The sequence below is a fragment of the Cryptosporidium hominis genome (genome assembly GCF_000006425.1).
Source record: "Cryptosporidium hominis TU502 chromosome 8 CHRO018146, whole genome shotgun sequence".
Lineage (NCBI taxonomy): Eukaryota > Apicomplexa > Conoidasida > Eucoccidiorida > Cryptosporidiidae > Cryptosporidium > Cryptosporidium hominis.
The window spans coordinates 1-10936 of record NW_667236.1 but is presented as its reverse complement, the minus strand read 5'-3'; the positions used below and the strand labels follow the sequence as shown (position 1 = coordinate 10936).

At 30.1% G+C, this 10936-nt stretch overlaps 4 protein-coding genes across 4 annotated transcripts; 2 read left to right on the top strand and 2 right to left on the bottom strand.

Moving 5' to 3' along the window:
* Positions 1-379: 379 nt before the first annotated feature.
* Positions 380-1273, bottom strand: Chro.80484 (hypothetical protein). Its single annotated transcript, XM_661265.1, has 1 exon — positions 380-1273. One exon carries the CDS (start codon positions 1271-1273, stop codon positions 380-382), a length of 894 nt encoding a protein of 297 aa, XP_666357.1.
* A 938-nt stretch (positions 1274-2211) lies between these two features.
* On the top strand, positions 2212-2904 carry Chro.80485 (structure-specific recognition protein 1 (SSRP1) (recombination signal sequence recognition protein) (T160)). The annotated part of the gene is made up of 1 exon (XM_661264.1): positions 2212-2904. The coding sequence occupies one exon, from the start codon at positions 2212-2214 to the stop codon at positions 2902-2904; it is 693 nt and encodes a 230-aa protein (XP_666356.1).
* A 245-nt stretch (positions 2905-3149) lies between these two features.
* Positions 3150-5798, bottom strand: Chro.80486 (hypothetical protein). The annotated part of the gene is made up of 1 exon (XM_661263.1): positions 3150-5798. The coding sequence occupies one exon, from the start codon at positions 5796-5798 to the stop codon at positions 3150-3152; it is 2649 nt and encodes an 882-aa protein (XP_666355.1).
* Positions 5799-6437: 639 nt separating this feature from the next.
* Positions 6438-10394, top strand: Chro.80487 (CG13900 gene product). Its single annotated transcript, XM_661262.1, has 1 exon — positions 6438-10394. One exon carries the CDS (start codon positions 6438-6440, stop codon positions 10392-10394), a length of 3957 nt encoding a protein of 1318 aa, XP_666354.1.
* The last annotated feature ends 542 nt before the right edge of the window (positions 10395-10936 follow it).

Sequence of the window (10936 nt, the reverse complement as noted above, 5' to 3'; positions counted from 1 at the left end):
TTTATTAATCCTATTATCTCTAAAACTTTCCAGAAGTACTTATCCCACTCCTCTTTGTATGATTTTCCACTTTTAATTATTTGAAAGCCAGTAATAATAGTATTTTGCACAACCAATTTTTTCACAAATAGTTTAATTCCTTCAAATAATACAACTACAAACTCCACACTCTCTCTTCTTCTTATATTCTTATTATTTTCAACTTCCTCCTCTCTAGAATATAATTCACTAAGAAAAAAAGAAGGATCAACTACTATAGATTTACATCATTAATATTACCTTGAATATTATTTTTAATAAAAAAAAGTTCCCGCCAAAACATGTCCATTTAATTTAATAACCGGTATAGAAGAAAAAAAAACACGTAATACGCATGAAATTAAAAAGTGATACCAATAATTGTGCAAATATTTGAAATTATTTTATTTTGGAATTCATTTTTAATTTTCAAAAATTTAATTATATTTTCACCTTCACTTAAAAAACGTGTGTTTTTCTCAGATAAAAATTCCATCGTATTTTTTCCCTCTAGTTTTACTTCCCAATTAGAATTATCATTATCATATTCTTGATTTTGAGTGTAATAATTACAAGAGTTTTGAGCTAATTCATAACTTTCTCGTATTTTATAGATTTCCTTTAACTCATTGATCCTTCTTTCATAGTCATGCATTATTATTTCTTGCTTATCACGGTTCCTTCTTAATGTGTTATATTCTAAATATTCCTCATAGCTTAATCCAAACTTCTGTAGAGTATTCCTAAATTTAGTAAAATGATTAATTTCTAGATTTCTTCCTCTATTACTAATCTGGTGTTCTTTTCCGAGCATTAGCTGCAAAGCTAAGTAGTTAAGAGATTTTTTTATATCATATAATTTTATATGCAAACTCCTTTCTTCATTCCAAGTACTTTTTACAGTATTAAAGATTTCCTTCTTTTCTACTAATTTCCCATTCGCTTCTTTCAAGTTTTCTAACTCTCCAAATAATTTATCCAAATTTTCCCTTATAGAAACTTCCTCTAATGACCACCCAATCTCATGATCTTCAAGCGCCAAATATATATTCTCTACTATCCTCTTTAATTGATTATATTCATTATAAAAGTTGCTTCTATATTTATCTACCTCGTCCACTCTTTCTTCTTCCTCTTCAACACAGTTATCTGAATCTAGTCCAAAGTCCAATGAATTTAAAGATACACTCACTGTTCTTGGACTCGTGCCTGAATATTCTATTGTATGAGAACTTTGGGCTATTAATTCCTTCATTTTTACTTGTAATCAAAATATATGTATTTTAAATTAGTCAAGTGACTAACTTTTGCATGCAACATATATTTATATTAAGCACTTATTTGTAACTCCAATACTCAAATAGAGCTTTTGTTGTTTTTCTTTATATTTAAACATCCAAAAATTCTTCTATCCCTCATTTTTAATATTTTTTAGATGCATCTCCGCCCATACCTAATTTAATTTATTTGTTTGACACGTGTGGCGCCAAATACCCGGTACTTTGCTATTTTATAATTGTTAAAATCTACTTGAAGAGAAAAAATGAAAAATAGTTAATTACAATTATTTCACAAAGTTAGTAAAGTTTTTTGCATATCAAATATACATAGCTTTTATAATCCTATAATAATCAAAACCTTAATTGATATCAATAAAACACGGGAAATTCAATAGTATTGATTACTCTACCTCCTCCAAACAAATAAACTCATAATACTATTTGAAAACTCCTTTTTATCCCCTAAACAGTAATTAATGTTATCAATCTATCTAGCCCCTCCAAAATACACATTTTCTACGACTGAAAACGGATCAATATTCTTTTCATGTATCATTTGACTCCAAAAAAATAATTAATAATTGTAATCCACAAGTACCGTCTCTCAATAGACATATCAACTACGCGTCAAAAAGGTACCAAAGTAAAAATATAAGAAAATTAACCACTTCTTTGATATGAAGTTTAACTTCCAAAGATTAAGAAATAAGTATATAAGTAAGTACTGAACACTATCAGATTTCAGTAATACTTTCTAATTTAGACTTGCTTATCTCTTTAGTAAGTCTTGGAAGCAAATTCTTGCATTATTTAAGTTTTAAAGGTGGAGCATAAACCCATAATAAACACTCTAACGCCCGTACAAGGGCATGAGCTCTCGCATTTGCAGCACTGCTCTGTCTCGGGAGGTAGTATGTCAGTACTACCTCCTCAATTGGGATCAGCTCTACAATTAGGAGCAGTTATGCAAGCAAATGCAAATAATGCAAGTCCTGGATTAGTGACTCATAGGACTCCCAGCCATTCTGTGCCAGGAGGACAATCCCCAACTGTCTCTCAAACGCATAATATTAGTCAACAATCCGGTTCTAGCATATTAGTACCACAAGCTCATTTCGAAAGTAATTCATCTTCCAATTTATTGGTGGATATATTATGTGAAGTCGCAGATTTTAGTGTTGATTTAGCTTTAAGACTATCTCAAAGAACTGGCACCCAATGGAGACCAAGAATACTCAACCATAATAAACATTTGAAAAGACCAATAACTAGACAACCATTAGAGGATCCAAATAAACCAAAAAGACCTCATAATGCTTATACACTTTGGTGTGAACATATACGCCAAAAAGTTCGTGAAAAAGACCCAACTAGATCATTACATATTAAAGACCTTGCAGAAATGTGGAAAAATCTTCCTGAGCTCGAAAGATCACCATGGGAAAGAAAAGCACAAGATGTTAAACAAAAGTATCTTGTAGATATGGCAGCTTATCGTACAACTTCTGGGTCTCCTGGGCACCCTCAAGCTTCTTCAGGAACACCTCCGCCTAATTCAATGCAGCAACTTTCTGGAATCCCAAATCAAAGAGAGTTTTATTCGTAATTTTCCAAAGTTGATACTTATATTTCTTTTAATATATTTAGGAGATAACCATATTAATCTCATTTTGATTTCAAGACAATAACATTTATTTATATTCATGCTGTTTTACCCCATATATAGATATATATAATATATAGTTTTTATCAAATAATTATATATTTGATAACTATCATAGTATTTAGTACATTATTTTCTTTGTAAATTTTGTATATTATTTTTATTGTCTTTTATTTGTAATTGTTAGATTAACACATATCATACATTATCTTTGTGATTGCATATCTTGACAATATCATGCTTGTTCCTATTGGATTTGAACTTGTATGCTTGCTTAAAACTCCTTCATCTAATATAAATAAGTTTTCAGCCCCAATCAACCTAAGACAATCTGTCTCTACAACTTGCCCTATAGCAGTTGTACCAACAAATTCATTTCCAGGTTTTACATTCTTCTTTATATATTCTCTGATTTGTTCAGGATAACTTGGAAGTTTTGGAAGAATTAATGGTAAGGACTTCCATAAACTTGGCTCGTCATTCTTACTTCTATCTTCCCTCTCATTAATGATTGTTTCACCTTTTCTAAGACCAAAAAAATTATACCTTGAATCAATTCTATTATTAATTGAAGCTGAAGCATCATATTTCATCAAAGTTATATCATCTTTTTCCTCATCTCTTCGTGATTTATCAAATTTATGCATAATACTATAATATGAAGAGTGCATTCCTTCATTTTGAAATCTAAATTTATCATGTATTTCCTTCAAATAATTAAATCTACCGTTATTACTTCTTAATTGATCGTTAGATAAGTCACCTCTTTTATCAAAGATCTCCAAACCTTTTCGCACATTAGCTACCTTTTCTTCCTCTTCCTCTTCTTCTTTCTGATCACTTTCTTGTTTCTCAGTTTCTAGATTATTAAAATTCATATTTGAATCATTTTCCTTTTCTTTAATGTGCCCATAATTTTGATTCTGGCTTGCATAATAAAGCGATATATTGCTCAAATTACATTTCTCATGATTTATTTCTGTTCCAATTGCTCTTGAAGTACTTGTATAATTATTATTAGAATTGCCAAAGTCTGCAAAATTTAAAAGTAATTTCCTTTCTACATGGTCACCAAACAAGTTCACTCTTTTATGAGTACTATTATTTGGTACTAATAAAGTTGATATATTTATAGATCTAAATAATCTAACGAATCTTCTAAAACCTGCCTCCAATATTAATAAATCATTAATATCTTCCAATAGTCCCAACCTTATTTTTGGTCTCTTATTATTTTCATCCCATAATACCTCCCCTTCACTATATGGATTTGGAATTCGAATAGTTACACCACGAATTAGTGCTGAACATTCTTTACCGATGTTTTGTTCCGCAAAAATTTCACTAATATTATTAGTAAAACCTTCGAATTCTGAAATACTCACAGACTCACAACCTTGTATAATATCATCCCTTTCTTCCTGTTTCTTGCATTTAGCTCCAAACTTACGCTTTGAAAAGAGTGCTTCCGAGCTAGGAATACGAGCATGATCAGTACTTAATCCTCTAAAGAAACCAAATATACTCAAACTAGGATGATCTCTTAATCCTTTTCCAACATATTCATTTTCAATAATTGGATTTTTTATACCAGGACTTGAAATCTGAATATCTTCTTTACTTCCAACTCCACTTCTTTGAAGTATCATTGGAGTATTTAATGCACCAGCTGATAGTATTATTTTTCCTTTTCCAGATTTGATACAGTATCTTTCAATTTTTGAATAAACTTCTTCTTTCATTCTTGAATAATTATACCCTCCAGTTAACCTTTTTCCTTGAATACATTCCGCAAACTTGTCATTTTCTCTTTGATCTTTATCTAAACTTGAAAATATGACTTTATCCACATGAAAATTAAGTATCTTAAATAATTTTTTATGATTAACTAATCTTGGATCAATTTTTAAAAGTCTAGTTGCGCTTCTTCTTTCAAAACTTCTTCTAAATCCATAAGTTAAGAATGTATATGGAACATAATGAGAAGATGTGAAGTACTCTGGAGCACCGTTATTGAAAGATTCTAGGTTATTATCTTTATTGGTTGCCATATAATCTTGGTAATATTCATTTTCTTCAATATCTGTTTTCCATTCCAAATTGTTATCTCGAATTCCAAATGAACTTACATATCCACTTTCTGTCATCTCATTTTCAAATAATGAATCTTCTGGTGCTAAATCTTCTTCATTTGCATCTCCAACGTGGAATGTTCCTGTTTCATTAAATGCTCTCTCTAAAGCTATTACCCATGATGTTCTTACATTTGGTTGTACAATATCTCCAACACTTTTCACAAATTCAAAGGATTCTTGTAATCTTTGTGGATCAAAATTTAAACCTAATGATTTATAATATTCTCCACTATATACATCTTCGGGAATAAATGGAGTATTGCCATAACTTGTCTTTCCTCCTTCAATACTTGAATCAAATATCATATATCCATCTTCAGATGTATATATATTAATGTCGTTTTTATCAATTATAGGATTATAACTTGAATTCAATTTTTTATTATTTTCATTATTATTTTTTTTATTATCTTTAGTCTGTTTTTCATCATTCAATTCATTTTCTTTATATTCTCTTCCTTTATCCACAATCAAAATACTAATTTCATCCCCCCTTCTGGTATATTTTTCTAGTAAGCTTCTTGCTGTTATTAGTCCATTTGCACCTGCACCAACAATTATATAGTCAAATTTAATACCACTTGGTACTTGATCATTGTCACTGTAGGTTTCAATTCCATATGTATTTATTGATTTTAAAATTATTGAAATAATTACCAACAAAATTGTCCTTTTTAATAAAAATATAACAGAAAAGGCCATATCTATTTATTTAAATATATTAATATATATATTTATATATATTATATATTACTACAGATATCTTGTTTGCTACTTTATTTCCTCTCCTTTTTTTCCATTATATTTACTTAATTACCTGACAAATTTGTTTTTCCTCGTTCCCTCATACTTTAATTAATTTAATGCAATTGACACGTAATGATTGCATGCGCATGCAAATTTGCAAGTTGATTTTTTTCTTTTCATGTGGACAATTTTTTGCATGTGCGAGGATTACATTAGTAAATTTATTATAATTAAAGGCTAAATCTGACTTTTAAGTGTTTTTTTTTTTAATTTCCCTCTAAATTTAAATATTGGAATAATTTAAGAAAAATATTAGTTATTATTATTGTTGGTATAAATAACGAATTATTAATTATAATAAGTTGATTATATAAAAAAGATTGTCATAATGTCAATTTTACTATTATTAGTACAAAATAGTCTTGTGCCCCACTGTGGAACTCACAACCCGCCATAGATTTGGCGGTAAACACCGTCTCAATAAAAAAGTCTTGAATTAAGTAACAAGGGCAAAATTGACAAAGTAAATTGCATCATTGGGTATTTGGACAACAAGACTAAAAGTGTATTTCAGAGGTCTTATGGAAAGTCAAGATGCCTCACTTTTACTCTTTAACTCTGGAGTCCCACGGGTCCATCTTGTCAGCAATCCAGGGGAGTTATAGTGCAGCAAAGGCCCATGAAATAGTTGTGAATAGAGGCAGAAGTCTTGAATTGTTGAGATTGGATGTGAATGCAGCCCAAATTCGGAGTATTTGTTTGATGGATACTTTCTCTCTGGTTAGAAGTATCAGCAATTTGAGATTGATTGGATCAGGCAAAGATCTAATAGTTGTAACAAGCGACAGTGGAAATATTGTAATTTTGGATTTTAACAAAGACAAAAACCAATTTGAAAGGATCCACTCTGAGCCATATGGCAAATCAGGATGTAGAAGAATTGTTCCAGGTCATTATCTTGCTGTTGATCCAATGGGCAGAAGTATAATGATTGCTGCAATTGAACGACAGAAGCTTGTTTATACTTTAACACGTAAAAATAAGGATGCAGACATTCTAGATATTTCATCTCCTATGGAGGCTCACAAAAGCCATATGGTTTGTTTTGCTTTAGTAGCAATGGACGTTGGATTTGATAATCCAATGTTTGCAACAATTGAACAATCATATTCTACAGAAAACGAAGAATTACAGCAAACAAAAAAGCACTTAATTTTTTGGGAAGTTGATCTTGGTTTAAATTATGTTTCAAGAAAATCATCTCAAGTAATTACAGATAGCTCTCATACATTAATCTCAGTACCAGGTGGGAATGACGGACCAAGTGGAGTTTTGGTTTGTGATTATAAAGGTATTATATATTGTAAAGTGGGCCATTCAAATATATTTTGTCCATATCCATTCAGATTTGGAGATTCTTCAGAGTATGGAACAATGATTGTGGCTTCATCTTTACATAAACTTAAAGGTTTCTTTTTAATACTAGTGCAAACAGAATTGGGAGATATTTACAGAATTAATTTAATACACAACGAAGGGATTGTTAAAGAAATGAGAATTTATTATTATGATACTATACCTGTATGTAACTCGTTGCTTTTGTTAAGATCAGGGTTTCTTTTTGCATCACATGAATTTGGAAATCATACAAATTATCAAATTGTTTCACTTGGGGATGATAAAACTGATCCATGTACTTCTTCTTTACCTGACTCTAATGATTTAAAAAGAGTTTATTTTAGGCCAAGAAATTGTCAATGCATACGTAAATCCGAGGAAATACTATCTTTAAGCCCAATTACTGATATTAAAGTTATCGATACTAATAATGATGGTACACCACAAATTGTTGCTACTTGTGGTAGAGGTCCAAGATCTACATTGCGTGTATGTTCATATGGAAAAAATGTTGAAGAAATTGCAGAAAATCCATTACCTGGTAGACCAAGATGTATATGGACTTTAAAGAATGGTATTGATCCATCACTATCAGGTTCACAAGCTGAAGCTGCTATTTTGGATAATATACATCATTATATAATTATTTCATTTATTGATCGTTCGCTTGTACTTACTATTGGTGAACATGTTGAAGAGACTAATGATACATTATTCACTTTAAATGAAACTACAATGTATGCTGCTTCTATGATATTTTATAATTCATTCCTTCAAGTTTTGGAGACACATGTAAAGTTGATTATTCAAGATAGAATTTATGACTGGAAAACTCCTGATTCAAGGAAAATTATTGCAGCTGATTCTAATGGTCGTCAAGTTTCTTTGGCATTAGAAGGAGGTTTAATAGTAATTTTGGAATTAAATGTTAATGGTGTTTCTGGAATTACCAATACGGGAATAGGAGGATTAGTTGAAGTGTGTAGAAGAGAAATCACTTGTGAAATTATATGTATCGGCATACAACAATTATCTTATTCAGGCCAGATGAGAAGTGATTATGTTGTTGTTGGTACATCTACAGAAAATGCCTTAAGACTTTATAAAATTGATTCAGCAGAAAAAAGGCTAAAGCAAACATGTACCCAGATTTTACCTAATTCAAATAGTATACCAGAAAATGTTCAGTTATATCATTCTAATAAATATGGCCACTTAATTTTATTTGTAGGTCTTACAACTGGTGTAATATTGAGTTGTAAAGTGGATGCAAGCAATGGTTCAATTAGTGATCCAAGAAGTAAATATTTGGGCAACAGAGGAGTAAATATATGTAGAATTATGAGAGAAGATTTTGGTGGTGAAATGAGTCTAGTATGTATGTCAAGCAGACCTTGGCTAGTTGATTCCCAGACTTCTGGTGTAAATTTTACACCATTACAATATAGATGTATTGATTCTATAGCTCCATTGAATACACATCAAGTTAACAATGGTTACGTAGCAGTTTCAGGATCCACCTTGTTAATATTTCAAGTTACTCAAGGATTTGGTGAATCATTTTCTCAAAGTTCAATAAATTTGAGTTATACCCCACGTAAATTATTAACACTTCCTTCACCACAATTGTTTACTGGTTTAGAGACTTTAATGTCATCAGGTACTTTAGATATTCCAAAGGATCAAATGATTGCAATAGTGGAGACAGATCATAATTCATTTGATTTTGGTACTAAAAAAGAGATTATTTCAGCACTTCAAAAACTTTATAACGATAAACCTTTGGAGAATAATACAGATGTTAAAATGGAGGAAGTAGAAGAAGATGAAGAAAAACAAAAAAATGATTTAAAAGTTAAGGAAGATGGTGATAATTTAGTAATGGATATTGCTCAAGATGAAGCTCAAGATTCTGAAAAAACAAAAATAGAAAAAATGCTATCAGAAATTGGTATACCAGGTGAAAGTGGTGTACTACTTGCAGAGAGTGAAGTTGGAGGATTTTTTGCAGGAGAAGGTAAATGGGGTGGCTGTGTAAGGATAGTTAATTTAAAATCAATGGAAACTATACAATTAATACCACTTGATACAAACGAAGGATGTATTTCTGCTTGTGTTTGTAAATTTGATGAGTTAGATTTGCCATGCTTAGTGCTTGGGACAGTATATGGAATGAAACTTAATAGAGGATATAATAATAATAATAATAGTAATAATAATACTGATTCAGCAAAGAATAACGATAAAGAAAATCACGATTCTTTTGGAGCAGCAATAAAGATATTCAAATATGATTCAAACTATAATTTTGAATTAGTGCATATAACTCCTATTGAAAATTCAGCAACAGCATTAACTGGTTGGAGAGGAAGATTATTGGTAGGTATTAACAAGACTTTAAGGGTTTATTCACTAGGAAAGAAGAGACTTCTTAGGAAGTCAGAATATAGAAATATTCCACAAGGTTTAACTTGGATTAAAGTAGTTAATGATCGTATCTTTGCTGGTGATATTTCAAATGGTGTTTTAGTTTTCAAGTTTAATAATACATCAAATCAATTTATACTTGTAGCAAAAGACCCAATGCCAAGATGGTTAACTTCTGCATGTGAGGTATTAGATTATCACACAATTGCAGTAAGCGACAAATTTGATAATATTATTGTATCAAGGGTACCAGTTGAAGCTTCTGATGATTTTTCCTTTGTAACTTCATTTACTGATAATAATAATAGTCAATCATCTGCGCTAATGAGAACACACCAGATTAACACTGTAGCTCAATTTCATCTTGGCGATATTGTTACATGTTTACAAAAATCGCAATTAACACCAACATCTGCAGAGGCAATTATATATGGTACAGTACTTGGTAGCATTGGATCATTATCTCCCATATTAAATAATGAAGATATTGAGTTATTATCAAAACTTGAAATACTATTACGTAAGCAAAAATCAACTTTATTATCAAGAGACCATCTTATGTTTAGGTCATATTATTCTCCAGTACATAATGTAATTGACGGTGATTTTTGTCAGACTTTTACTATTTTAGATAGCAAAATTCAGTCAGAAATTGCTTCTAAACTAGATGTTACTGTTGAGGAAATCTACAAAAAGCTTGATGATTATAAGACAAGGTTATTTTAAGTGAAATTTCAAACAATTTTATTCTTATTATAATACTTAATTCATTCAATCAGATAAATCAATCATTTCATTCCTGTAATTAATTATTAATACTATATATATTCACTAAAACTGATTAATTTTATTTTAAATCTAATATTTTCTTTTTCTTTCTGACTCATTTTAACTTCATTGTTTTGTAACTTCATTCCCAAATTTCCTCTTATTGGTATTATTACTATTATCTTTCTGCTTGCCGCCCATGCAATTATTTTTCTTTTTTAATTCTATGTGGATAAAAATTACGTATACAACGGTAACCACGTAATTTTTATAACATGTATATATGCATGCAATGCAAAAATGCATGGCAAGAGGGGGGAATGAGATGCCTGAAAAAATTAAAAGTGTGATTTTAAGGGGGGTGGAGAAGAAAAAATGATTAATTTGAGAAAATAAAATAAGTGAAACGAAAGAATTAAAGAAAGTGAAAATAAAAGTTGAATTAAAAAGTTAAAAAAAAAAAAAGTCGAACAATACATTTGAATAAGTAAATATTTCAA